Source organism: Saimiri boliviensis, chromosome 5 (genome assembly GCF_048565385.1).
Source record: "Saimiri boliviensis isolate mSaiBol1 chromosome 5, mSaiBol1.pri, whole genome shotgun sequence".
In the NCBI taxonomy this organism is placed as follows: domain Eukaryota; kingdom Metazoa; phylum Chordata; class Mammalia; order Primates; family Cebidae; genus Saimiri; species Saimiri boliviensis.
The window spans coordinates 21580235-21608047 of record NC_133453.1 but is presented as its reverse complement, the minus strand read 5'-3'; the positions used below and the strand labels follow the sequence as shown (position 1 = coordinate 21608047).

At 51.6% G+C, this 27813-nt stretch overlaps 1 protein-coding gene and 1 pseudogene across 7 annotated transcripts; one reads left to right on the top strand and one right to left on the bottom strand.

Moving 5' to 3' along the window:
• Positions 1 to 1172: 1172 nt before the first annotated feature.
• Positions 1173 to 27331, top strand: STK11IP (serine/threonine kinase 11 interacting protein). Of its 7 annotated transcripts, none has more exons than XR_012517608.1 (26): positions 1187 to 1256; positions 1434 to 1520; positions 4249 to 4454; positions 4662 to 4736; positions 5011 to 5106; positions 5767 to 5874; positions 6005 to 6076; positions 11168 to 11294; positions 11515 to 11618; positions 11749 to 11844; positions 12036 to 12077; positions 12266 to 12412; positions 12603 to 12687; positions 13564 to 13950; positions 14556 to 14761; positions 15067 to 15183; positions 15293 to 15470; positions 17190 to 17420; positions 17530 to 17633; positions 18705 to 18802; positions 20150 to 20328; positions 20553 to 20634; positions 20865 to 20935; positions 21484 to 21731; positions 22607 to 24957; positions 25141 to 27331. XR_012517608.1 is itself a non-coding variant. In XM_074398969.1 (25 exons), exons 2-25 carry the CDS (start codon positions 1460 to 1462, stop codon positions 22751 to 22753), a joined length of 3267 nt encoding a protein of 1088 aa, XP_074255070.1. In that variant the 5' UTR covers positions 1173 to 1230; positions 1434 to 1459; the 3' UTR covers positions 22754 to 22996. The 7 variants fall into 7 exon arrangements, 4 of the variants coding, with proteins under 4 accessions (XP_074255070.1, XP_074255073.1, XP_074255072.1 ...); XR_012517607.1 differs by having other exon boundaries at positions 25138 to 27331; XR_012517609.1 differs by having other exon boundaries at positions 22607 to 25286; positions 25432 to 27331.
• LOC120364337 (large ribosomal subunit protein eL43-like) lies at positions 24698 to 24971 on the bottom strand (annotated as a pseudogene).
• Positions 27332 to 27813: the final 482 nt, after the last annotated feature.

Genomic DNA, 27813 nt, shown 5'->3' with positions numbered 1-27813 from the left:
CTTCTAGTTTCTATGACTCATTTTGGGGAAGAGGAATTCTGGTTTCTATGGCTTGCCATGGGGGAGAAAGAAGGCTGTGAGACAAGAGGGCAGGAGAAGGTCAGAAGGACTGTGCCCGAGGCCCTCCCATCTCTTTTAGTTCAAAATAGTCAGCATGCCCAAGCGCCATATTGTGGAGTATTGTTTTTCTGAGCTCTAACACTGTTTTGGATGTATCTCCACTTATTTTATTTAACCTAAAAGGCTTTTGGCTCAGAGCACAAGTAGTACGCCATGAATGCGAAATTGTGTGGTTCAAATATTTTGTCTTTAGAAAATAATATCTTTCAAATCTGGCAACTTGGGATAAAGATGACTAAGAACCGATTCCTCCTTTCAACTGGCTTATAATTCATTTTGATTTTCCTCTGTAGAAACCAGGCACTTTATGAAAGAAACCCTCCCTGAAAACCAGGAATTCTGTTAAAAGACCTTTCTGCTAATCTAGTTCAGTAGTTGACAGCATTTGACGGGGAGCCTGGTTTGAAAGCTACCATGAGAGTTCGGAAGCAAGAAATTTGGCAGTCCTGGCGCTGTTGGTTACTGATTGAACGACCTTCACAAGTAACCCAGCCTCTGTGAACCTGTTTTCTCATTTTCAAACGCGGGAATAACCACTTTTCCACTCGGATGTTACGTAAGGAAAGAGTAAACACAAAGGAGTAGGTTGGCGTGGAGCCCGGTACTGCTAAAGGAAAGACAAACGAGTTGGGAGGGAGACTAAGGAAAAGAAGGCAAAGAACCCCAGAGGCGACATTCTCGGTAGCCTCGGCTTTTACACGATTTAAGTCCATCCTACGGCGGACACGCTTTCCTATCACTGGAAGATGAGTGTTTGCTAACAGAAAGCTCCATTTCTCTAAACTTTGCCCCCGACCAGTTTGCAAATGAGTCACGGTTTCCTCACTAGCGCGATGGACTTGTCGAAAGCCGAGCAGGAGTCCCAGGCTGCGCGAGGTTGGGGGAATAACATGAGTACAGCTGGGAGCCTGGCTGCCCAGATAGCCACGACAGCGGAGGGACCGCCCCCATCACGAGCCAGTCCCCGCACCACCCCTTTTCGATACGTTTGCTCGTCTTAGGGTGTGGTTTCCGGCAGCAGAGGCGTGTCTTCCGGTCGTCCCTTGGCTCGATTTTCTTCCGGGGCGGGACTTCCTGTCCATCTTTGATAGGCGGCGGGCTGCTGAGCTGGTAGGAGGACCAGACTGGGAGGGTCGGTATGTCTGACCAGGGAGTCTGTTCCTCAAAAGGGCGGCCAGGAGGATGCTTTTCCTCGGTCTTCCTTCTCGTTTTTTTTTTTTTTTTTTTACCGCACGACGCCTCGGTTTGCGCTGACGCCCTGGGCTTTTGGCACTACCGCCCGCCTGAGGCTCTTCCGCTTCCTCTTTCCCCAGGCTCCGCCCCTCAGCGTTCTGTGGCCATGACGACCGCTCCGCGGGACTCTCTGGTGTGGAAGCTCGCGGGGCTGCTGCGGGAGTCCGGTGAGTGGACTTCCGGTAGAGCTGGGCTTCGGGCGAGCTCGGGGTGGTGTCTTCTGGAGACACGCCCTAAGAGTCACGGAGTTACGACTGGTAGGGTCGCCCGGTGTCGGAGTTCAATTTCTTTACTGTTAACGGCATTTGTTCCCCTAGTGCCGTTGCCTACAGTGTCCTTTGCCTGTGATAGCCTAAACTCTAGCCGTCCTTTGAGGCCAAACTCTGGTATCCCTCCGTCCTGACACTGCCTAGTCTGACACTCTCCGAAGGAGTGGTCTTTACCTGACTGACAGCCCCTGAGGACCAGGGACCGATCTTGATCATAAACCGTTGTTGTGTAGCAAGGCACTAAGTACAGCAGCTAGAAGCACGAGATTTGGAGTGGACCCACCTGGGTTGGAATGTCAGCCCGCTTTCAAACTTGCCAGACTGCTGAGCCTCAAGTTTTCCTCACAGATTGGCATAACGATTGTGCTTAACAGTTGTGGGGATTCGTTTTAATTCATGTGGAGAATTTAGTACAGTGTCTGCAAGTACAGTAAGTGCTGACAATTGGGAGCTATTGTTATTGTAATGACTTCCCTGGTGCTTGGCACTGCCTGGGCACAGTGGAGCCACAGTAGTTGTTGAGTACCTGGTTGGCATTAGTTGTGGTAGAAAAAGCCTTGGCTTTGAAATCAGATAGGAGAAGTAACTTCCTACCAACTATATGATCTCGCTCAAGAGTCTTCACTTTTTTGAACCTCAATTTTCATGTCTGTAAGATGGGGTTAATAGTGTTTCTCTTTGGGAGATTCTGAGAAGGTTTGAATGAGATATCGAAGTCATCCAGCACGTACAACAGTTAATGTTAGCTGCCCTCCATCACTCCACACTCCTATTGATATCTGTGGAAGCTCTCTTTATAGCAGTTTTTTTTCCCTTTCTTTTCTTTTTTTGAGACAGAGTCTCACTGTGTCACCCCGGCAGGAGTGCAGTGGTGCAATCTTGGCTTACTGCAAATTCTGCCTCCTGGATTCAAGCGATTCTCCTGCCTCAGCTTCTTGAGGAGCTGGGACTGCAGGCGTCTGCTGCCACAACCGGCTAATTTTTCTATTTTTTAGCAGAGCTGCGGTTTCACCACGTTGGCCAGGTTGGTCTTGAACTCCTGACTTCAAGTCATTAACCCACCTTGGAACTCCCAAAGTGCTGGGATTAAAGTCATGAGTCTCGGCACCCGGCCAGTAGCAGTTTTATTTTCTGGCTTGTATTAATAACTTTGCAAGTGTCTTCTATCATTCTCTGGGAGAAGGCAACTAGGAGGCCCTTTGAGCTTGGGAAGAGTCCTTGAACCATGTCTGTATCTATCCTCAGTGTCTAGTACACACAGAATCCTTCATGTCAGGTTGTAGGAGTTGTTAATTTATTCAGTGATGAATGGTGCATGTGTGAATGTGTGACTACATGGAGGTAGCAGGAAGAGAAGAGCTTGTGGTGGTAGAACAGTTTTGTATCTTGATTGTGGTGTGGCTGCAGGAATTTACATAAACAGCATAGAACTATATATACACATTATATCAACATCAGTGTCCTGATTGGTTTTTTGTTTTTGTTTTTGTTTTTCTTTCGAGACAGAGCCTAGCTCTGTCACGGAGGCTGGAGTGCAGTGACTTGATCTTGGCTCTCTGCAACCTCTGCCGCCTTGGTTCAAGCTATTCTCCTGCCTCAGCCTCTTGAGTAACTGGGATTACAGGCGTGTGTCAGCATTCCCAGCTTAGAATAATTTTTTGTATTTTTAGTGGAGTTGGGGTTTCACCGTGTTGGCCAGGTTGATCTTGAACTCCTGACCTTAAGTGATTAACCTGCCTTGGCCTCCCAAAGTTCTGGGATTATAGGGCCTGAGCCACAGTGCCCAGCTCAGTGTCCTGAATTTGATATTGTACTATAGCTATGTAAAAGTAACCATTAGGGAAAACTGGGTGAAGGATATAAGGGACCTTTCTGTGCTATTTCTGCAACGTCCTTTGACTCTATGCTTACTATATTTTTTAAGCCAAAGAAACTTTCCTCCATGCCTAGCTTGTAGCTGCACTTTTTTAGGTGCAGCGATGAATACCAGAGTGATCAAAAGATACCCTCAAGAATGAGTGTCTCATTAGAGAGAGCACTTTTGACAGCAATAACAATGTGTTAGTGCTGTAATGAATATTCTTTCTTATGACATACTTTTTAGTATCGTTTGAAAGTTTCTACACATGTTTATATTATTTTTGCAATCAGAAAAAGAAATAAAGATAAAACATCTAATTAACTTTTATGTAATAACGAGTGACTGCAATGTGAAAATTCAGCAGTATTACTTCTTGAGGTGACTTCCTGGAGGAGGCTTGTCTCAAGCCGGGTGGTGGAAGCGGGTGTCTCAGAACATGAGAGAGCTGTGAATCAAGCTGGCTGAATTTCCAGCACTGTCAGTAGATGTGGCTCTTTTGAGCAGAAGGTGAAAGAAAATTTGAAAGTTGTATAGCCAAGCAGTGTCATCAGGCTGAATGAAGTGTTAGGACTTCTTGTTGTTGTTGTTGTTCTTGTTTTTAGAAGATGAGGGGAGCCATTGAATGCTTTTGAGCTGGGAAGGAGATAGAAAATTTGATCCTGCAATAGGAGATCTACAGTAGGTATATTTTGGCATAACAGAGTCCTAGAATAAAGGGAAAAATCTTTCCACTGTCTTCCCTCCTGCCTGCCCCTCTCTCTGCAGGGGATATGGTCCTATCTGGTTGTAGCACCCTGAGCCTGCTGACTCCCACACTGCAACAGCTGAACCACGTATTTGAGCTGCACCTGGGGCCCTGGGGCCCTGGCCAGACAGGCTTTGTGGCTCTGCCCTCCCATCCTGCCGACTCCCCTGCCATCCTTCAGCTTCAGTTTCTCTTCGATGTGCTGCAGAAAACACTTTCACTCAAGGTTCTGGGTGTGGGGAAGGGGAAGGATGTGCAAAGAGCCCAAGAGAATGATGGAAGCTGGGGGTAGGGGAGGGGTGCAGAAGTCTGTGGTGCCAGGATCCACAGGGTGTCAGAGGTACCAGTGGTTCTGCTGAGGAAGGAATGTTGAGGACAGGGAGATCTGCTGTGCCTCAGTAAATGAAGTTTTTTTTTGTTTTTTGTTTTTTAGCTGGTCCATGTCCCCGGTCCTGGCCTCCCAGGGCCCATCAAGATTTTCCCCTTCAAATCCCTTCGGCACCTGGAGGTATGGGGACACTGGGGGATGTTGGTGCACAGCACCCAACTTGAGGCAGCCACTTGGGGATAGGAAGGAGAAGGGCCTCTTTGGTGGGGAGGCCAGGCTGGAGTATACCCATTGCTCTGCAGTAATGTGACATCCACCCTCTTTCCATTTACTGCTTCCCTAAACCATAGCTGGGCTTCGTGGTCTTCTCCCTCCACCCAACTAGGGGAAGTGGGGATGAGGTCTTTGTCTTCTGTGGGGTTCTGCCCTCCTCCCTCCTCTTTCCTTGTCCCAGCTCCGAGGTGTTCCCCTCCACTGTCTGCATGGCCTCCGAGGCATCTATTCCCAGCTGGAGACCCTGATTTGTAGCAAGAGCCTCCAGGCGTTAGAGGTAAGGAAGGTGAGGGGTGAGCTCATACGCCTTGTTCTGAGAGTGGCAGAGGACCGAGCTCTGATCTCCCCTCTCTGAAGCTCTCCCTGCCCCCGGCTTCCATCTTGACAATGTTTTCACTCCCTCTCTGTGTTCCCGCAGTCATACCTACCATCTTATATTTTATATTCCACTGTCTGCCTTCCCACTCGCCCCAAAGTGAGTTCTTGGGTCAGGGACCTGGGCTTTAAGCCTGTATCTTCAGATGGAGTTCAGTGTATAAAAAATGAATGAGGCCGGGCACGGTGGCTCAAGCCTGTAATCCCAGCACTTTGGGAGGCTGAGGCGGGCGGATCACAAGGTCAAGAGATCGAGACCATCCTGGCCAATATGGTGAAACACCGTTTCTACTAAAAATAAAAAAATTAGCTGGGCATGGTGGCGTGCACCTGTAGTCCCAGCTACTTGGAAGGCTGAGGCGGAAGAATTGCTTGAACCCAGGAGGCGGAGGTTGCAGTGAGCCGAGATTGTGCCACTGCACTCTAGCCTGGCACCTGGCGACAGAGTGAGACTCTGCCTCAAAAAAAAAAAAAAAAAAAAAAAAAGAATGAGTGACTGGGTGGTAGAGCTTGGCCTAGGCAGGGGAGGGTGGGATAATGAAGCACCTATCCGCCCTCTCAGGAGCTTCTCTCAGCCTGCGGTGGTGACTTCTGCTCTGCCCTCCCTTGGCTGGCTCTGCTTTCTGCCGACTTCAGCTACAACGCACTGACCTCCTTAGACAGCTCACTGGTGAGTGCCTCAGAGGGGAGAGGGTTTCGAGGAAGGGCAAGGCCAGGTCTTTGGGGAGGAGGGCCAGGTGGTTGGCCAGATAGTATTGTAGTGAACATTGATTTCTCTGCGTCCTCCCCATCCGTCTCAGCGCCTCTTGTCAGCTCTGCGTTTCTTGAACCTAAGCCACAATCAAGTCCAGGACTGCCAGGGATTCCTGATGGTGAGTGTGGGCATTCTGGCAGCTGGCACACCATGTTTCTTTGATTGCTCTGCTCTCACTCCCTCTCCTTGACTGGCTTTTACTCCCACCTTGCTCTTGCCACGAAGGTGGAGCTGCATTCCGGGAGACAGCAATGCTTAGGCTCTAGCATCAGACAAACCAGAGTTCGAATCTCAACTTCTGGTACATGTGCGACTTGGAGCAAGTTAGTTACTTCTTGGTTTCTTTACCTGTAAAGCAGAAATCACAAGAGTGTTCCTGTTTTTTTTTTTGAGATGGAGTCTCGCTCTGTCGCCCAGGCTGGAGTGCAATGGCACAATCTCGGCTCACTGCAACGTCCGCCTCCTGGGTTCTAGCAATTCTCCTGCCTCAGTCTCCCAAGTATCTGGGATTACAGGCATGGGATTACAGGCACACGCCACCATGCCTGGCTAATTTTTGTATTTTTAGTAGAGATGGGGTTTCACCATGTTGGCCAGGCTGGTCTTCAACTCCTGACCTCAAGTGATCTACTAGCCTCGGCCTCCCAAAGTGCTGGGATTACCGACATGAGCAACCGCGCCCAACCAAGTACCTACTTTTATAGTATTAAAATGGTTGTGAAGAAGTACCCAGTGTTACTTAGTCTAGTGCCCAGCTCAGAAACTGATAGCTTTTGTGATGATGATGAAGGACCTTTCTTCTGTGTCCTCCCATCCACCTGTCAGAGATAAAGTGGAACTAATTAAAGTGGTAAGGCCAGATTTGAATCAGTGATAAACTCTTGCAATAGGGGAGAGGGTGCAACGTGAACTGAATGCCCCTTTGACCTGTGCAGAGGTGACTGCACATTTACAAGGAGAATGAGGGAATAGGAAGGGGAACCGTGAGGGCTTGAGCAGAGGAAAGGAAGTGGAAATGTACAAAAAGCGGAAGTGGAAGCTAGTCCACATGAAGCCCTTCTGGGTTTGAGTAGCTCCAGGCATGTAGGCTGTCCACATGTGATATTTTAAAGTTTGTATCACCTAGTCCAGCTTCAGCTCACAGGGCTTTTTCTAAGATTCTGGGGGGAAAGGGCAGCTGTAAGTCAGCTAAAATTCCAGCAAGGATCTGGGTACTCGGGCATTAGTTCTTAGTGATGCCAAGTTGGGAGGGAGAAAATAGGAAGTGTTAGTTTAGAAAACTGTAACCAAATAATGAAGAAGACTAGAAGAATTGAGAATTTGGTAACGGCTGATGTGTAAGACAGCAGGACCCAGTCCAATTTACAGGTAGATAATAAAACTTCAAAGAAAATGAACAGGACTAGAATCTGGTAACCCGTGAGGTGTATTAGTAGTTTTCATTAAAAGATACGTTTTTCTCTAAGGCCAGTCATTCCCCTTTTGATTAAAGACAGTGAAAGTAGGATTATTCTTGTTTATAAAATAAGTCTGATCCTGTTAGATTGGTCTGCTTATTTACGTAGTGTAGTAAGAATGGTAATTGACCACAGAGGCCTTTTTTAAGTTTGCTTTCCTGGAACTTTTTATAAGAACTCTCAGACTGGACTTTTAAAACCCTCTTGAGGCTAGGAAGCCAAGAACTTGTCATCCGACTTCACATAGATATGTGAATTCCTCTCTTGTTGATGTCTCCAAAATATCCTGAGGTTCCTGGGCTGTCAGGAACTAGCCTTTGCCACTCATTTGTAAGGCTGGGAACCCTATAAGCCAAGTAGTAGGCTGGTTTTTCCAAGAAGGCTTTGTAAGCATTGGCTCCATATAGTCACTTTAGTTCCTTAAAACTGTCTGTTCATATCTGACTGTATGTATTATTTTAAAACATGACATTCCAGTCACATTTTAAAAGTTCAGTCAAAGCCTAGTTATATAACCAATTTTCCCAATTATGTCCTGTTACAAGGAGGGCAGACCCTATTGAACCTATGAAAATAACCATATTGCTACGTAAATAAGAATGCTCATGGGAGTTCCCGAATTCTAGAGAGATCAGGCATGGAGAAAAGATAAATGCTTCATATACATATATATGTGTATATGTACAGGTATATATAGATATGTATATGTATATATATGTATATATGTACAGGTATATATAGATATGTATATGCATATGTATGTGTATATGTACACGTATATATAGATGTGTATATGCATATATATGTGTATATGTACAGGTATATATAGATATGTACATGCATATATATGTGTATATGTACAGGTATATATAGATATATATGCATTTATATATGTATATATACAGGTATATATAAATATATATATATGCATATATATATATTTTTACAAAATTTACTAAACTCTTTTGTGCTATAGATCACATAACAGAAAAGGTAAAGAGGTTCCTTATATCCGAAAAATAGAACATTAAAGAACTGGCCAGGCACGGTGGCTCACACCTGTAATCCCAGCACTTTGGGAGGCTGAGGCAGGCAGATCATGAGGTCAGGAGTTCAAGACCAGCCTGGCCAACATGGTGAAACCCTGTCTCTACTGAAAATACAAAAATCAGCTAGGCATGGTGGTGTGCGCCTGTAATCCCAGCTACTGGGGAGGCTGAGGCAGGAGAATCGCTTGAATTCAGGAGTCAGAGGTTGCACTGAGCCGAGACCATGACACTGCATTCCAGCCTGAGTGACAGAGCAAGACTCAGTCTCAAAAAAAAAAAAAAAAAAAGCAAAAAAACAAAACAGAGCCAACAATATTTTAAACAAAGCCATTAAAACTATAATCATCCTTCATCAGTTCATCATTTAGTCTTATGCAGTCAGTTCTTGTTGTGCTTGATCTTGGGTTAGCAGTGTTACGAATCCATCAGCTTTTTCATTGGAGTTTTGGAAATTCTGACTCGGTCCAGTGGTATGATCTCAAAGTTGTTTTAGCAGTGCCACCAGAAGCCTTTGCCTCTCAGGACCTAGCATAGTCCTTTTCTATGGGTCTCTGTGACAGTCCCTTTTTGTTCAAAGTAAGTACTCTGACCTGTAGCTGATTGCAAGAACTTTTAGGAAGCAGGGTAAAGCAGTAACTCTGTGGATGATGAAAGAATTAAATGGTCTGTTTCCATGAGCTTTTTCTTTCTTTTTTTTTTCTTCCCCTCGGTTGCTTTTGGAGGTCTCTGAGTCCCTTGAGACCCCCCAGTGGGGGCAGAGGACCTAAAGTTTGAGTGACTGTAGGGAGTGGAGAGGCTGGAGTGTGAAGGGAAAGGTCTGGCAGGGTGAGTAGGGGTGGAGAAGGAGAGGCTTGAAGGGGAACCTGTCACGGGTCCAGGGAGCTGAAGGAAAGAGGAAAGGTGGTAGGAGAAGGAAGGGGGAGCAGAGGTGATGTGGAGTGGGGCGTCTTAGAGGAGCCAGCTTGGAGAGATCTTAAGCTTCCCAAAAAAGCCGTTGAAGTTCCAGATTATCCGTAGTAAAGTCTTGCCAACAGGAAATGAAATGGACAGGGCTAGGGCCATAGTGGTAGCATATACTGTATAGTAGTGGGGTTTGGGAAGAGGGTTTCAGTTGACTGCAAAGTCTATGGGAGGGGCAGGATCAAAGAGGGAAAACAGAGATGACTCAAAACAGCCAGGAAGAACTTCCAGCTCAGGAGTCAGGGAGTGAATTTCCGCTTGAAACAGAGTGAGGAAGAAGAAATTCCAGCTTAGGACATGCCTTTCACATGAAACTTGGGACTGTAACCAAGCTTCTCGAGTGTACTTGGAATCAGGAGAGTCAAAAGCTTCCTCATTGTGCTTCAGTGGATGTTGTGTCGCAAGCACTGGCTGGGAGTCAGATTCGCCAACGGATCCCATTGATCAGTCGGGAATGAAGGCAAAGGCATCAAAAGTGTGAAGCTGGGGTCCCAAGTGAGAGGGCTGGGAGGATCTGATGATGAATCTGGCCCAGTTTGAGTCATGGCATCAGGTGGCTGTCATGGATAAAGCTGGACACTAGATTTTAATCAGTAATAAACAATTGCAGTAGTGTAGAGTGTTGAGTGTAGTTTATTTTTGTGCAGGGATAACCGTGCATTTTATTTTATTTTTATTTATTTATTTTTTTGAGACGAAGTTTCGCTCTTGTTACCCAGGCTGGAGTGCAATGGCGCGATCTCGGCTCACCGCAACGTCCGCCTCCTGGGTTCAGGCAATTCTCCTGCCTCAGCCTCCTGAGTAGCTGGGATTACAGGCACGTACCACCATGCCCAGCTAATTTTTTGTATTTTTAGTAGAGATGGGGTTTCACCATGTTGACCAGGATGGTCTCGATCTCTTGACCTCATGATCCACCCGCCTCAGCCTCCCAAAGTGCTGGGATTACAGGCGTGAGCCACCGCTCCCGGCCTTATTTTATTTTTGAGATAGAATCTCACTGTCACCCAGGCTGGATTGCAGTAGCGCCGTCTCAGCTCACTGCAACCTCTGTCTCCCAGCTTCAAGTGATTCTTGTGCCTCATTCTACTGAGTAGCTGGGATTACAAATGTGTGCCACCACACCCAGCTAATTTTTGTATTTTTAGTAGAGTCGGGGTTTCACCATGTTTGTCAGGCCAGTCTTGAGCTCCTGGCCTCAAGTGATCCAGCCTCCTCAGCCTCCCAGAGTGCTGGGATTACAGGCATGAGCCACTGCGCTGACTGGGCATTTTAAAAGGAGAGTGGGGAGAGTGGATAGGGGGAATGGTAGGGCCTTGAGCAGAGCTGGGGAAGTGGAAATCTGGTTGGTACATGTGAAACCCATCTGGGTTTGCTAACTAACTGGCAGTTATCAAAATAAACCTTCTACCCTTTCACAGAGACTGGGAGACAGGCCCCTATTTTCAGGTGTTGGGTGGAACAAATGGGAAATTCTTCAGGCAGCTTTGACTTTTCCCAGGGAGGAACTTAAGGGACCTGGAGGAGCTGCCATGCTGGGGATGTGGCCTTGAACTGTTAGAAACGGTGCTGGTGTTGTTCAAGTCTTTTAACGTGGTGGTAGGAGTGGATGAAATTATTTGTACTGGGCCTGTGCAGTTTTATGTAGGCCAAGGTTGAGGCCTAGTCCAGAAGAGGTCTCAGAGGACCCTGATTAGAGTTTGGTCAAGGAGAGAATTGTTTTCTCCCCCTTCCCCCCTCCAGGACTTGTGTGAGCTCCACCATCTGGACATCTCCTATAATCACTTACATTTGGTGCCAAGAATGGGACCCTCAGGGACTGCTCTGGGGGTCCTGATACTGCGAGGCAATGAGCTTCAGAGCCTGCATGGTGCGTGGGGGTGTATGACGGGGCAAGCATGGAGGGGAAAGTGGGGAGTGAGGCTCCGGCTGGCCTGGGGACCACGTGCCTCTAGAGCCTTGAGAGGGCTTATGGGGAGGGCAGGGGTACTCTGGCTGGTCTTTCTGCTGCACCCTCCATGGTGCATGTACCACACTTACTCTCTCGCACTCATCCACATGCCCGTTGTCCCTTCTTGCCTCCACCCCAGGTCTGGAGCAGCTGAGGAATCTGCGGCACCTGGATTTGGCATACAACCTGCTGGAAGGACACCGGGAGCTGTCGCCACTGTGGCTGTTGGCCGAGCTCCGCAAGGTGAGACGGGAGGGTATCAGGGGCCTGGGAGCCACTCTTGCACCCACCCCCGCCATGCTGATTTGGTTAGTGCCATCTTTACACAGGGAGGGCCCTGGGCCCTCCTCATTCTCCCCTTCCTGCCCCTCAGCTCTACCTAGAGGGGAACCCTTTGTGGTTCCACCCTGCGCACCGAGTGGCCACTGTCCAGTACTTGTCACCACGGGCTAGGGATGCTGCTACTGGCGTGAGTGATCATCCTATATCCACTCTGCTTCCCCTTTTCTGCCCAGACCTCCCCCACCTCGTACCCCCTTGCTATCCGTGGGTGAGACGCCAAGGACCTGGGCCCTGCTAACTGTGTTGTTAATACCTGGAACTCAGCAACACTGGCCCCACCACGTCCTCCCTCCCCCACCCCTTTTTGTCTTTGCTCAGTTCCTTCTCGATGGCAAGGTCTTGTCGCTGACAGATTTTCAGGTCGGTGTGATCAGAGGCAAGGACTGATGGGGGAAGACGTGAAGGGAGAGCGCTGGGGAGGGAACAGAGGGCTGGCTGGTGACAGGGTCTTCCTGGTCAGTGGAAAGTAGGGTCCTGCCTTTTGGCTGGCTTGGGCAAGGCAGAGGCGCTCCTGGGCTCCAACCTCCATCTCTGTCGTCACATGCCAGACTCACACATCCTTGGGGCTCAGCCCCATGGGCCCACCTTTGCCCTGGCCAGTGGGGAGTACTCCTGAAACCTCATGCGGCCCTGATCTGAGTGACAGCCTCTCCTCAGGGGGTGTTGTGGTCCAGCCCCCACTTCATAAGGTTAAGGTAAGCCGCATCCTCCGCTGCCTCGTGCCTAGGTGGGGTGTCTCCACGGACTCCGGGCTGCAGTGGGCAGGAATGGTAGGAACTGTGCTTGCATGTGGTTGGGGTTTTTTTGGTAGGTTGGATGGTCAGCCGTGGATGGCAGGGCTGGAGGCTTGGCTTTCACAGAACTTCTTCCCTCCACCAACCTCAGAGCCGAGTCCGTGTGAGGCGGGCAAGCATCTCTGAACCCAGTGATACAGACCCGGAGCCCCGAACTCTGAACCCCTCTCCGGCTGGTAAGTCAGCCCCACCCCACTAACCTCTCTCATCCCCATCCAGCTCAATCTAATCTTTAAGTTACGGTAAAGGTCTGGTAGAATAAATGTTATTTTTTGTTGGGGTGGAGTATTATAGAGGGCTTCTTAGTCTTTTACTTTAGGGAAAGGAGAAGACACTGCTTTTGGAGGCATTTTGAAAAGTGTCTCAAGGAACATTAATTTTGTGGGGTGTCAAGAGATCGTGTGGGCCAGATGCAATGGCTTACACTTGTAATCCCAGCACTTTGGGAGGATTGCTTGATCCCAGGAGTTTGAGACCAGCCTGGGAAATATAGACACCCATTTCTACAAAAAAAAATTTTTTAATTAGCCTGATGTGGCAGTGCGCGCCTGTAGTCCTGGCTACTTGGGAGGCTGAGGTGGGAGGATCGCTTGAGCCTGATAGTTCCAGGTTGCAGTGAGCTATGGTTGTGCCACTGCTCTCTAACCCGGTGACAGAATAAGACCCTGTCTCAAAAAAATAAAAAATAAAAAGCCCCAAACTGAAAGAAAGTATGTATGTATACATATAAAATAATGGGATTGTGGCCAGAGAAGTTTGGGAAATTCGAGGGTGAAGAGAAATAGGTGTGTTAGCTGCAGGCCACATTGGGACCTTCAGTATGCTGCCACGCATAGTGAGTCCCCAGAAGTAGCAGGGGACGTGCAGCTTGGATTGCCTGTGACCACAGACACACTTCAGTACATTCCATGGAGGGGACGCCTGTACCCTCCCTTGTCCCATTTCCATCCACGTTGCTGCCTTATTACTGAAAAGCACCATTGAAGGATTTGGGGCCATCTGGGGTGCATGGGAGGCGGGCTTGCTCAGCTCTGGGATCCTCTCCTGCCCAGGATGGTTTGTGCAGCAGCACCGGGAGCTGGAGCTCATGAGCAGCTTCCGGGAACGGTTTGGCCGTGACTGGCTGCAGTACAGGAGCCACCTGGAGGCCTCCGGAAACCCTCTGCTGGCTGCCCCCACCAGTCCTGCCCCCAGTGCACCTCCATCTGGCTCCCAGGGCCCAGACATGGCACCCAGACCTTCACCCCCCAGACCTTCACCCCCAGAGGAGGAAGCCAGAGGCCCCTGGGAGTCACCACAGAAAATGTCAGAGGAGGTCAGGGTGGAGCCACAGGAGGAGAAGGAAGAGGAGGAAGAGGAGGAGATGGTGGAACAGGGAGAGGAGGAGACAGGAAAGGAGGAGCAGGAGGAGGAGGAGCAGGACCAGAAGGAAGTGGAAGGTGAGCAGTCTGTGCTGGGGCGTGCTGAGGCCAGGGGCTGGTGGGATGTGTAGGGGTGGAGGGGCCTGGTGGTTGGAAGGCCACTCGTTGGGATGTGTGGGGGTGGAGGGGCCTGGTGGTTGGAAGGCCATTCGTTGGGATGTGTGGGGGTGGAGGGGCCTGGTGGGTGGAATGCCACTCGTTGGGATGTGTGGGGGTGGAGGGGCCTGGTGGGTGGAAGGTTACTCGTTGGGATGTGTGGGGGTGGTGGGGCCTGGTGGGTGGAAGGCCACTCGTTGGGATATGTGGGGTTGGTGGGGCCTGGTGGTTGGAAGGCCACTTGTTGGGATGTGTGGGGGTGGAGGGGCCTGGTGGGTGGAAGGCCACTCGTTGGGATGTGTTGGGGTGGAGGGACCTGGTGGTGGTTGGAAGGCCACTGGTTTGGATGTGTGGGGATGGTGGGGCCTGGTGGGAGGAAGGCCACTCGTTGGGATGTGTGGGGGTGGAGGGCCACTCGTTGGGATATGTGGGGGTGGAGGGACCTGGTGGGTGGAGGGCCACTCCAGGGGAAGGCAGAGTCTGGGTACTTCCCTCCCTGCAGAGCTTCTCTCTCGATCTCTCTACAGCGGAGCTCTGTCGCCCCATGTTGGTGTGTCCCCTGGTGGGGCCCGAGGGCGTGTGTGGCAGTGAATGCTTTCTCAGGGTCACTTCTGCCCACCTGTTTGAGGTGGAACTCCAAGCAGCTCGCACCCTGGAACGACTGGAGCTCCAGAGTCTAGAGGCAGCTGAGATAGAGTCGGAGGCCCAGGTTCAGAGACTGCTCGGGCCCAAGGTGAGTGGGGCGGCGGGGGCTCTGGAGGAGCCAGCTACGAAGCCGTGGCTGTTGTGTGCCCGGCACTGGGCTGGACATTTATCACAGTCTCTCCTTGGCACCAGGAGCCGAAGAGGGAGTATCAGAGGTTGCAGGTGCTCAAAAGGCGGGGCTGAGGAGCAGGGATTCTGTGCTGGAGCTTGCACGTTAGCACAGGCCCGTGTCGGGCTCCAGAGCTACTGCTTCTCTTCCATGCTCTCAGCATCCCCTCATCCCTCTGACCGCTGCCCCTGCTGTCTTTCACTCAGTCCTGCTTCCTCCTGCAGGGCTCAGATCTGCTCCCTGGAGCCCTCATCCTCAGTCTTCGCTTCTCCTACATCTGCCCTGACCGGCAATTGCGTCGCTATGTGGTGCTGGAGCCTGATGCCCACGCAGCCGTTCAGGTGAGAGAGCCAGAGGGAAGTGGCAGCAGGCCTGAGGGCCAGGGGCCTGTGGGAGGTGTCTGTCTGGGGTCTGCCTGCTCACAGCTGCCTCCCATTCACCCACTGTCAGGAGCTGCTTGCCGTGTTGACCCCAGTCACCAACATGGCTCGGCATCAGCTTGGGGAGGCCAGGAACCTCCTGCTGGGCAGATTTCAGTGTCTACGCTGTGGCCATGAGTTTAAGCCAGAGGAGTCCAAGCTGGGATTCAACAGTGAGGAAGGCTGGAGGCCTCTGTTCCAAAAGACAGGTACAAGTCCTGCCCTTGACCTCTCTGCCCACCGCCTCCCCTGTTGCAGGGAAGGTGTGGAGCGGGAGCCCCAGGGAGAAGGGATGAGAGAGAATGGAGACCAGTTGTTCTGCTGGAAGAGAAATAAAACTGCCTGCCTGCTGCATTTTCAAAAAGGAAAACAGAAAAAAGAAGAAACTAGATCCTGTTTTTTTTTTTTGTTTTTTTTTTAAACTCCAGAAGTCAGGAAATGCAATTTCTGTAACAGCGCTTAAACATACTCATCATTTTTTCATAACCTGAAGGCTTGTTGTGTTGGGGTTTTTTGACTGATATTTCAGACACTACATAAAACCTAATGGGCCCTCACTGCAGTGTCGGATAGTGTTGCTGCCCCTGCCCGCAAGTGTAGCTGTTGAGTGGGATGCTCGGGGATTGGCTTGCTTTGTCCTTCCCGGCCGACCTTGGAAGCTACATAATGTCTTGTGGCATTTCTTCATGTGCTAATCCTGAAAATGAGAATTGTTTCCATTGTAGACTGGTCAAAAAGCACTATCTTGCAAGAAGACATTGAAGAAGAAAGAAATGTTCTTGATAACAGCTATGTGGAAATGCCAGAATTTTATTAACCAGTTTTCTCTTGTTGGTGGCAGCTGGGGCAGGAGTTTACATTTTATTCAGAAAATGGAGCCCTCCCCACTGTGACCTGGCCTGGGCACTGCAGCCTTAGTGACACAGCGTGAACAGAAACAGCCCCAGCCCTTCCCGGACCCTGGCTGGACACCATGAGGAGCTGTGGAGTCTCTTCCATGGTGGCATTATTAATGATCATTAGTAACATTATGTAATGAACATTACTGTGGGTTCCATTCTCCTTTCATTTACCGCCTCTGAACAAAGAAGGGAATGAACTCACCCCATGGTGCTATTATGCTGTTTAAATGTGACAGTAAGGCACTAAGCATAGGGCCTGGCAGAAAACAGAGGGCCTCTATAGATGGAGCTGCTGTTGTTGCCCCCAGTTATATGGTCCTGGGCAGCATGTGTAAATTATTTAATCTTTCCTTTCCTCTTTGCAAAATGGGATAGGGAGAGTTTCTCTGGTGCTGAAATGTGGTCATACTGGCACAGGAACTAGCACACGCCCAGCACAGGGTAGCTGCTCAGAGCTGCTTCTCTCATTGCTGATCCATGTCCTGATTCCTTCCCGGCTTCCTGACACTAAGGATGAGTACAAGATAGACCCTGTTGTCATCCCTGTTTTACAGACAAGGACCCAGGCTCACAGAGCTTAGGTGACTTGTCCATGATTACAGAGCCCTTAATTGATGGAGCCTGGAATTGGACCCAAATATGGCAACAGAGTTCTCTCTGCCTTTCCAGACCTGTTGATTTTGTTCTTTGAGATGTTGCTAGGAGAGCCCAAGTCTGTAGGAGGACGTAAGAGCAGGGCCTAGTTGTGTTTGGCCCAGTCTGAGAGGGCCTAGTGTCAGAAGGTGGAGTGCACTTTCAGGAGGTTGTGGGCTGTGGTTTGCTCATCCCTCCCTGGGATGAGGAGTGATCAGTCAGCAGCTGAGCCGGGAGAGGGAGCTGGTGGGCTGGGGCACTGTGGTTGTGTATGAAGCTGAAGACTTGGGCTCAGGGGAGACCAGGGAGTGGGCAAGGAGTGCCGTGAGCTGGGTGGGAGTTGTGGCACGGTGTAGGGGATGCTTACGGGTACTGTGTCCATCCTCCCTCCAGAATCTCCTGCTGTATGTCCTAACTGTGGTAGTGACCATGTGGTTCTCCTGACCACATCTGGGGGAACGCCCAACAGGGAGCGGAAACAGGGAGAGCAGTCTCTGGCTCCCTCTCCATCTGCCAGCTCTGTCTGCGACCCTCCTGGCCATGGTGACCACCACGGCAGGGCCAAGAGCAGCCCACCTCAGGCACTGAGCACCCGTGACTGCAGCAGTTGGAGCCTCAGTCCCCGTGAGTGTAGGCAAAACAAGACCTAAGTGGGGTTGGGGGAGGGAAGGGGCACTGATGGGGAGGTGGAGATGGAGCCCAGGGGCTGACTGATGCCCCCTATTGCCTTCAGCCCCTGAGTTCTGTGGCCTCCGCTCTGTGGACCACCGACTGCGGCTCTTCCTGGACGTTGAGGTGTTCAGCGATGCCCAGGAGGAGTTCCAGTGCTGCTTCAAGGTCTGTGCTCCCTGGCATTGCCCGCCACATGCCCCTAGCTGGCCAGGTTTCCATCACAGCCAACTGAGTCAGATCAGGCACTCTGGAGTCACCTGACCTGCTTCTGGTTTCAGCGCCAGCAGCTTCTTGCTGTGTGGCCATGGATCCATTGCTTGGTGTTGGAGTCCCAGTTGTTACCCGTCTGTGAAGGAGATAATGATGCTCCCCTTACACAGTGGCGTGCATCAGAGCTCGTGGTGAAGCTGCCTGGCTCAGCACCTGGCGCTCATCAGCAGGGCCTCCTAGCTTTATTATAAACAGATGGTGTTGCTAGGCCTTTGTTGAGCACCTGTTGTGCTAGACACTGAGGAGCTACAGATCAGTCTTGCCCTTGATGTTGCAGTCTGGAGTGAGAAATTGATGATGATTGCGAAACGTGCAGGTGCTGTCATCAGGCTGCAGCCCTAAAAGGGGTGTCTAGTGCAGCTTGAGTGGGTCAGGGAGCCTTCCTGGGAGGTGATGTCTAAGCTAAGTCTTGAAGGATAAATTAGGGAGTAGGGAGGAAAAGAATATTTTAGGTAAAGGAAGCAGCAAATGCATGGAGGCCCAAGAGTGTCGCCGGAGGGGAGAACTGCCCAGGATGAGGGGACAGGGTACCTAGACCTGCAGGGCAGGGGCAGGGGTCCCAAGAGGACTCTTGGAGGCTGGCAGGGGCCAGGTCAGGAGTTGTTGCCTCCTGTGTCTGCCAGGGAGTTTGGAGGTTTGGTCAGGAGGGCCACCGGGAGGGCCACTGAAGGATTTGAAATGAGGCAGTGACGGTCAGTTCTGTGCCTTAGAACAGTGAGTCTGGCGGATTGTGGAGGGAGCGAGGCGACAAGCAGGGAAGCCAGCTGCTGAGGCTCTGAGGCGGAAAGGGCCGAAAGACAGAGCAGTGGTGGATGGAGAGGCTGTTGAGTGCCAGGGAAGCTGCATAGACGGGTGCATGGGTGGTGGGAGGGTCTGGCCGAGGGTGCTGGCACCAGGAACTCGGCTTTCAGTATGGCCCCACCTCCCCGGGCCTCTCATCAGGTTCCTCACCAACTTCTTCCCCAGGTGCCAGTGGCGTTGGCAGGCCACACCGGGGAGTTCCTGTGCCTTGTGGTTGTGTCTGACCACAGGCTGTACCTGTTGAAGGTGACTGCGGAGATGCGGTGAGTGAGCTGGGAGGTGGGGTGAGTGAGGGGGGAGGTGGGTGAGTGAGGGGAGAGGTGGGTGAGTGAGGGGGGAGGTGGGGTGAGTGAGGGGAGAGGTGGGTGAGTGAGGGGGGAGGTGGGGTGAGTGAGGGAGGAGGTGGGGTGAGTGAGGGGGAGGTGGGGTGAGGAAGGAGTAGGGGTGAGTGATGGGGGAGGTGGAGTGAGGGGGGAGGTGGGTGAGTGACGAGGGAGGTGGGGTGAGGAAGGAGTTGGGGTGAGTGAGTGGGGAGGTGGAGTGAGGATGGAGGTGGAGTGAGTGAGGGGGGAGGTGTGAGTGAGGTGACAGGTGGTGTGAGTGAGGATGGAGGTGGGGTGAGTGAGAGGGGAGGTGGGTAAGTGAGGGGGGAGTTGGGGTGGCTGAGGGGGGAGTTCGGGTGAGTGAGGAGGAGGGGAGATGGGGTGAGTGAGGGGGGAGATGGGGTGAGGGGGGAGGTGGGGTGAATGAGGGGGTAGGTGGGGTGAATGGGGGTAGGTGGGGTGAGTAAGTGGGGAGGTGGGGTGAGGGGGAGATGGGGTGAGTAGGGAAAGGTGGAGTGAGTGAGCGGGGGAGTTGGAGTTGGGGGGGAGATGGGGTGAGTGGGGGGAGGTGGGGTGAGTGAGGGGGAGGTGGAGTGAGTGAGGGGCGAGGGGGAGTGAGATGGGGTGAGGGGGGAAATGGAGTGAGTAGGGGGAGATGGGGTAAGTGGGGGGTGAGGTGGGGTGAGTGAGGGGGGAGGTGGGATGAGTGATGGGGGAGGTGGGATGAGTGATGGGGGAGATGGAGTGGGGGGGGAGATGGTGAGGGAGGGGGGAGATGGGGTGAGTGGGGGGCAGATGGGGTGAGTGGGGGGGAGGTGGGGTGAGTGAGGGGAAGGTGGGGTGAGTGAGGGGGAGGTGGGGTGAGGGGGAGAGGTGGGGTGAGTGGTGGGGGAGTTGGGGTGAGTGGTGGGGGAGGTGGGGTAAGTGGTAGGGGAGGTGGGGTGAGTGGTAGGGGAGGTGGGATGAGTGGTGGGGGAGATGGGGTGAGTAAGGAGGGGAGATGGGGTGAATGAAGGGGATGATGGGGTGAATGAAGAGGATTATAGGGTGAGTGGTGGGGGAGATGGGGTGAGTGAGGAGGGTAGATGGGGTGAGTGAGGAAGGGAGTTGGGGTGAGTTGGGGGGAGATGGGGTGAATGGGGGAGATGGGGTGAATGAAGGGGATGATGGGGTGAGTGGTAGGGGAGATGGAGTGAGTTGAGTGATGGGGGTGTGGCTGGGGCAGGGCCTCCCTGGTACTCTGACGTCACTCTCACTCATCTTCATCACTGTCCCCTCTCACCACAGTGAGCCTCCAGCTAGCTGGCTGCAGCTGACCCTGGCGGTTCCCCTCCAGGATCTGAGTGGCATAGAGCTGGGCCTGGCTGGCCAGAGCCTGCGGCTGGAGTGGGCAGGTGGGGCAGGCAGCTGTGTGCTGCTGCCCCCAGATGCCAGGCGTTGCCGGGCCTTCCTAGGGGAGCTCCTTGGTGAGAGATGGAATGGGAAGGCGGGAAGGCGGGAGGGCGGGCAGGGCCCTGGGGCCAAGCTCCCCACCTGGTGTCTGTAGCAGAGACAGAGAAGGGAACAGGACTCGCCTCTTGTAGAAGTTCCTGAAATCCAGCAATGTGGAGAACAGGAAGGGATTGAGAGGTGGTGAGTTTGGGTGGACGAGAACAGAGCCATCTAACGTTCCTGGCCTGGCTCTGTCTAGATGTCTTGCAGTCTCTGCCCCCTGCCTGGAGGAACTGTGTCAGTGCTACGGAGGAGGAGGTGACCCCCCAGCACCGGCTCTGGTGAGTCGATAGGAGGCAGAGGTGGGGGGTTGCTGCCGAAGTCTCTTTCCCCAGAGCCCCAGACACTCCTGTGCTGAGTAGGCCCTGGATAGCCACCTGTCCTCATGCCATGCCCCCCATGGGCCCTGTGCCTCCTTCCAACCCACCCACAGGGCTTTCTTCCTCCTCCCCTCCCTGGAAGTCCTTCCCACCCTGCGCTGATCTTCCTGTGCCTGCCATGTTCCCCCTAGGCCACTGCTGGAGAAAAACTCATCCTTGGAGGCCCCCCAGTTCTTCTACCTTCGGGTGTTCCTGGTTGAAGGTGAGGCCCCTGTGCTGCTGATGCTTCCCTGGACTCTGTACCTGCCCTTGTCACAGACCCCGGCCCACCCCCAGCAGCTGTACAGTGCCCCTATAGCAACTGTCAGTTCCTGGAACTGGACTTCTCTCACTCGAGGCCATAGCCAAGTAATGGCCTCAGCTTGTCCTGCCTCAGGGTGCCCTTTGTCTCTGGGTGGGGTCAGGAGGCTCCCGGGGTCCTCAGGTACACAGAGCCTTTGCTCTTGGGCCCAGTCTTTCTTGAAGTGGAACAGCCATGCTGAGTCGGCCCTGCATCATCAGTCAAAGGTGAGGGCACAGCCTGGTTTCTGAGTAGGGTGGGGGTGGGGCAGTGGGAGTGGTAGGCCTGAGATGTTGGAGACTAGAGATTCCTGGAGCTTGGGAAGCGAGCGTCTCATCCCCAGGGGCACAGGCTGCTCTGGGGCCCAGCTCGGAGTGTGGCTCCTGTCTCTTCCCAGCAGCACTGGGACGCTGGCCCCAGGGATCCGTTTCCTCCATGACCTTCCACTCTGGGTGCCTCTCTTCCTCCAGGCCCTTCCACCTGCCTTGTGTCTCTGTTGCTGACTCCGTCCACCCTGTTCCTGTTAGAGGAAGATGCTGCAGGGTCCCCAGCAGAGCCCCCTCTTCCAGCAGCGGCTGTCGAAGCCTCAGAGAAGGTGCCTCCCTCGGGACTGCGCCCTGCTGTGCGCATCCGGGAGCAGCAGCCACTCAGCAGCCTGAGCTCTGTGCTGCTCTACCGCTCAGCCCCAGAGGACCTGCGGCTGCTCTTCTACGATGAGGTGTGTGTGTGTGTGTGTGTGTGTGTGTGTGTGTGTGTATGACTGTGTGTGTCTGTGTGTGTATGACTGTGTGTGTATGTGTGTATGACTGTATGTTTGTGTGTCTGTGTGTGTGTGTGTGTCTGTGTGTCTGTGTGTCTGTGTGTATGTATGACTGTGTGTGTGGCAGAGGGAGGAAGGGGAGATGGTGAGCACAGGTGGAGGCCGAGGGCAGGGTGGGAGATGGGTCTAGGCACCCTGCCATTCATGGCAGAATGGCAGTTCTGGAAGAGGGAATGAGGGCTGGAGGAACTGGGGGACTCTGGGCTTGGATGAGCACCAAGTCAGGGAGGGAGGCAGCTGTAGGCTGGGGGGACACCTGGACTGGGAGCCCAGCCATTGATGAGCCACGAGGCTTTCAGTGAGGTTTCCAGCTGCTCTGAGTTGGCAGGATTGGGCCAGCTCAGAGCTCTGTGTGCCAGCCGTTTGGTCTTTGTGACACCACCTGAGGAGCTACTGTTATTGGTCCCGTTTACAGATGAGGAAACTGAGGCTTGGGGATGTTAACCAGTTTGCCCAGGCCACAAGTGGTGGAGCTGGGAGTTGAATCCACACAGTTCCTTGAAATTGAGCCCACATCTTCTGTACAACAGGGGAGATGAGAGAGATGGGTCCTCTGGAGGCTTTCAGTAAATGTGGACTGGCTTCTGTTTACAAAGCTCAGAGTCAGGATCTTTGATGGGAGTGATAGGGGCCAGGGGAAGGGGAGAGGCGCTGAGCCAAGGCAGAGACAGTGAGGCTTCCCGGAGACCTTCCCTGCACTGCCCTCCCCGAGCCCACTCCGTGTGCCCCCCGCACCCCCCGAGCCTTGCATTGCTGACTGCTTGGTCTGCCAGGTGTCCCGGCTGGAGAGCTTTTGGGCACTCCGTGTGGTATATCAGGAGCAGCTGACAGCCCTGCTTGCCTGGATCCGGGAGCCGTGGGAGGAGCTATTTTCCATCGGCCTCCGGACTGTCATCCAAGAGGCTCTGGCCCTTGACTGATGAGGCTCCCATGGTGACCTTGGTTCTGACCTCAGGAGCCATACTGCAGACGTTCCCGCTACTGGTCTCTGGGTTTGGCTGTGGACTTCTCCAGCCTCTGGGTGCTGTCCAGTAAGACCCCAAATGACCCAGGGTTTATGGGAGAGGTGAGAGAATGGTCTGGCCTCGGAACAGGCCACGTTGTCAGGAGGAATCGTTTTCCTGCACTTTTTCTCAGGTATCAATAAAGTTATTTCCAACTCATATGTCACTTGTGGTACTGAGATGTGTCACTCTTAAGGCTTGCGGTTCCCTAACCTCTTCTGACAGAAGCTGTCCTGCCCATCACCTTTCCTGAATGGGCAGCTCCAGGCAGCCTTGTTTGTACCATGAGACCCCATCTGCAACCCAGCTGTGGTCCCAGCATGGAGGAGCAAGTAGAACTGACCCACAGGCACGCAGTCCCAAGCTGGCAGTGACCTGTCATTTGGCATGGCATGGAATTGCTACTAAACAAATAGCCGGGCCAGATGGATTCCTGCTCTCTTGAATTTTACATGGGAAGCAGTGAGGACTTCAGGCCATCGCAGAGGATGTCTGGGGAGAGGCTGTGTGGAGTCGAGCAGTGATCCCTGGTGCTTCCTGGTAATGTTTTTGCCCCGGCCGGGAGGCCTGGATGGGCAGCCCCACTCCCTCACCTCTTGTCTTCATGTCTGGCCACAGTGATGGTTCAGGGATACTCATGTGACTTGGTTTAGCTTACGAAGGCCCAGCGCAGGCATTTGACTAGAGCAACCAAGAAAGAGGCAAGTTTCCTCTCGGTTGCTAAGAGAATTGGCCTGGAACTGCTAGCTGTGAGGTGAGCGCTTTCCTGAACGTGGAACCCTGAGAGAGAGGACGGCAGGGCTGGGTGGAGAGAGCATGGCCAGATCCTGGGAATATCTTTGGAGCCCCTGGATCTAGTTGTGCCGGAAGGCAGAAGCCCCTGGGATTTAAGGTAACGTGAGCTAAAGGAAGCCCTCCCCTCTTTGTTTCTATGGCTTAAGCTAATTTGAAGCAAGTATGAGCCAACAAGAGTCCCAACCAAACAAACCCCGACTCCACCTTGAGCTGGGCTGAGATCTGTTTCTTTTGCCCAAGAATGAACACAATGGAAATCATGACACCCACATAGTTGTGTAGAGAGGTCCTGGTTCCTGGTTTCTATTGTGAAGTGAGGTGGAATAATTAATCCAGCTCACTCTTTGTGTCAGGCCTAAGGCCTTGACCACTTTGTGACTCGACTGCTTAGTGGGACAGCAGGACTGGGGCTGTGTCACTGTGGAACCTTCCACCTGGAAAGGATGCAGGGAGGGTTGCCTGGCCTATCCAGCCCACTACATCCCTAAATCCATGGGGTAAAGTATTTAAAAATTAAAAGGGGTAATTTAAAATCCTGTACTTGGCTGGGTGTTATGGCTCACGCCTGTAATTCCAGCATTTTGGGATGCTGAGGTGGGCAGATCACGAGGTCAGGAGTTTAAGACCAGCCTGACCAACATGGTGAAACCCTGTCTCTACTAAAAATAGAAAAATTAGCTGGGTATGGTGGTGGGCACTTGTAGTCTCAGCTACTCAGGCGGCTGAGGCAGGAGAATCGCTTGATCCTGGCAGGTGGAGGTTGTAGTGAGCCAAGATTGTGCCACTGTACTCTATAGCCTGGGTAACAGAGCGAGACTCTCTCAAAAAAATAAAACATCCTGTACTTTTACATGTATTTAAAGTTACTTAAAATTTATTTAAAAGATAATATGTACAGGAAAAATTACGCGGCACTGAAGAATGTAGAGTGGGTTGCTCTCATATGCCTGAGCCTCTAACTCCGATCTTTAGATTAAGGCTTTCTTTTTTTCTTTTTTTTTTTTTAATTACATAAATTAACCCATTTATTATAGGCCAGTGATGTCTCAAAGAGTAGAGGAGTGTCTACTGGTCTTTCAATTCCTTCAGTCTTCTGATGACGGACCGTAACAGTGGAAGTGGTATTGTACGTCCAGGCACCGCCAGCCACTGTCTTCATGCAGGAACCACAGTGCCAGATGCCCACAGCTCATCTCTTCATCTTGGTTTTGCCACAGAAAGAGCAAGTGTACTTGGCATGCTGGCCGATTTCAATTTTCTTCACCATTTTCCGGAGGGAGGCCCTATAGCGAGTTCCATATTTACCGACGATCCCAACCTTCTTGGTACGTTTGGCCATGTTGCTGGTCCGAGCCCAGAAAGGACTAGATTAAGCCTTTCTTACCCATTTTGTGTGTATATGCTCAGAAATCTCAGTGTATATATATATTTTTCCGCAGAAAAGGGTAATTAAGCCACTCAATTCCATTAAAAAAGATTGATTTCTAAGATTAGTTTCTCTCCAGCAGGTCTGGTCTGTTTTGGCAGGAGAATGGAGCGGAAATGGTGGGAGTCATGGAACCGGCTATTTGGGAAATGCTGGCTGGGGTCGAGGCCCCTTGAAAATGCCTGCAGAGGCTGGGGACCCAAAAACATCTATACAGAGGCCCAGAAAGTAAATTCACCTACTTCTGTTTTGTTCAGAGCTGCCCTCAATTTTTAATTGAAGCAAATTAAAACTTCCCAAAAATATTAGTCCACTTTCTTGGCAACGTGCACATCCCTTTCTCGGTCAGTGATTTTGCACCATCTGCAAACAGGAGCCAGTGCTGGTCCCGAGGAAGGCCTTCCCTGGCCAGAAGCTGCCCTTCACACCAGGCCTGTTTGCAAGCACCTCCCCAGAAGCTGGGTCAAGTCAGGCCATGGCGCAGATGGGGCAGAATAATCTCCAGTCATCCAGGGTGATTTGCAGAGGAGTGTGAGGTGGGGCATGGGAAGAGAAGTGCCTTCCATTTCCTGGTGCTTATCATCTCTGTGGTGAAGTGTTTTCTTTAACAATTTGGTGGGGTCTTCTGCCTTTATGCAAAAGTGCTCTTCCTTCGGTGACCCATAAGACAAGAGGTCAAGGGTGAGGCTATCCCCACTCCTGGAGGTGTCTGTCCCTTTAGTTCTGCACCTTGCCAGGGGCAGGTGGCCCAGATGTGCCTGCCCCTCCGACCCTTCCGCCCTCAGAGTGAAGGTGACTGCTTTCCTACTGGCTCTCAGCACAGGTGTCAGAAGGAAACACTCGACACTGGACGACTCCCAGAGATCAATTCCTCCTTCCGGCGAGTGCTTATTGATCCATCGCCTGGCCTCTGGCCTTGGGCTTGCTGGCATGAAGGACAGAGGCCTCTGGCTCCTGGAAAGCAGTGGAGAGAAGATGTCCTCTCACCTGAAACTAAATCCCAAGGGAGAAGCAGGAAATTGGTGGTGAGGAATGAAGAGGATGAGGAAGAAGGGGCGCAGAGATGGGTATTGAGGGTTTTTTTGTGTGTACTTAAAAATCCTGTAATACACATTGAAAGATTATATTTAAAAATTTATATAAGGCCGTATGGGGGTTAGTGACTTAACTGAGTGGTAGAAAAATCAGTGACTAAGACTTCAGAAGCTGAGAGCAGGCCAGCTCAAAGGACCCATCTCTTTTTCTCTCTAGGAGAGGGTCTGTCTTTGCTAATGAATCATGTCACGTGGAGCACAGGGTGACATCCTCCACCCTTGTCAAGATGCTGCGGTAGCTTCTGGAGGGACTCTACCCAGATTGCTTGGCTGTGGTTGAAAATTCAGCCATGGTTCTGTGTGTTATGTTTTCCGATTCACTGAGTACATGCACTATTTTACATTTATTCATCTACTCGAGGGGTGGTGTGGCATGGCTGTGGTATAGGAAAAGACACGGTGGATTTAGATCTAAAATATCCAGGGCGATGCCTTAGTTTTGTGGCTCCATATCTAATCAAAGGCACAAGGCTCACCCTGGCTCTGTCATCTACTGCATGGAGATGAGACTGATCAGTAAATTCCCTAGTTCACAAAATTGTTGCGTGTAATCATGTATAGGGAGGTACTATGTGGACCATAAAACATGAAATAAGTGCTGGTTAAAAACCTGCCTAGGCCAGGCGCCCTGTAATCCCAGCACTTTCGGAGGCCGAGGTGGGTGGATCGCCTGAGGTCAGGAGTTTGAGATCATGGCCAACATGGAGAAACCACATGTCTACTAAAAATACAAAAATTAGCTGGGCATGGTGGTGCGCACCTGTAATCCCAGCTACTTGGGAGGCTGAGGCTGGGAGAATGGCTTGAATCCAGGAGGCAGAGGTTGCAATGAGCTGAAATTGTGCCACTGCACTCCAGCCTGGGCAACAGAACGAGAATCTGTCAAAAACAAAAACAAAAAACCCTGCCTAATACTTATCACAAGTTGCTTTGTTGCCTGGGAATACTCTTTGTAATCAAGAGGGAAGGACTGGGCATGCTGGCTCATGCGTAATCCCAGCACTTTGGGAGGCTGAGGTGGGTGGATCACCCGAGGTCAGGAGATTGAGACCAGCCTGACCAACCTGGTGAAACCCCCATCTCTACTAAAAAGTACAAAAATTAGCCAGGCATGGTGGCAGGAGCAAGACTCTGTCCGCTCCCTGCCCCCCCGCCAAAAAAAAAAAAAAAAAAAGGAAAGCCTGAATTTTATTGCCCAGGTGTTTCTAAGTGGATATTTCCTCAGTGTGTTTTGGAAGGAACCTCAGACACTTCTGGGGCTAGGAGTGAACCATGGCATAGTTGTGTATTTGGTCCATCTTGTCATTTGATAGTTTTGGACTCGGTAACTTCTCCATCCTTCACAAAAACATTCTTCAGTTTATTAGTTACTGTAATTACTTGTGCACTTGCTTTCAATGCCACAGACATTTATTGAGCTCTTAAAATGTGCCCGGCTTCTACGGGAGAAGATGGGGGCAGGGATCCAAGAGTGAATCAGACATGCTCCTGCCTTCAGGGAGCTTATGGTCCAGGGAAGGAATGGGGAAAGGTGCCTTGGAGATGGTCATGAAGGCTGGGTAAGGTTACAGTGGGAGAATATTGCAATAGTGACTATTTCTGAGCACCTGCTCTAATAATTTTGTTCACATTATTTCACTCAGTATGATCGCCGTGAATGA

Coding starts and splice junctions, on each gene's coding strand:
- STK11IP (XM_074398969.1), top strand. CDS start 1,460: ATGACGACCGCTCCGCGGGACTCTCTGGTGTGGAAGCTCGCGGGGCTG. Junction 5,107..5,766: donor AGAGCCTCCAGGCGTTAGAG/GTAAGGAAGGTG, acceptor CCGCCCTCTCAG/GAGCTTCTCTCAGCCTGCGG. Junction 20,329..20,552: donor CTTCCTAGGGGAGCTCCTTG/GTGAGAGATGGA, acceptor GGCTCTGTCTAG/ATGTCTTGCAGTCTCTGCCC.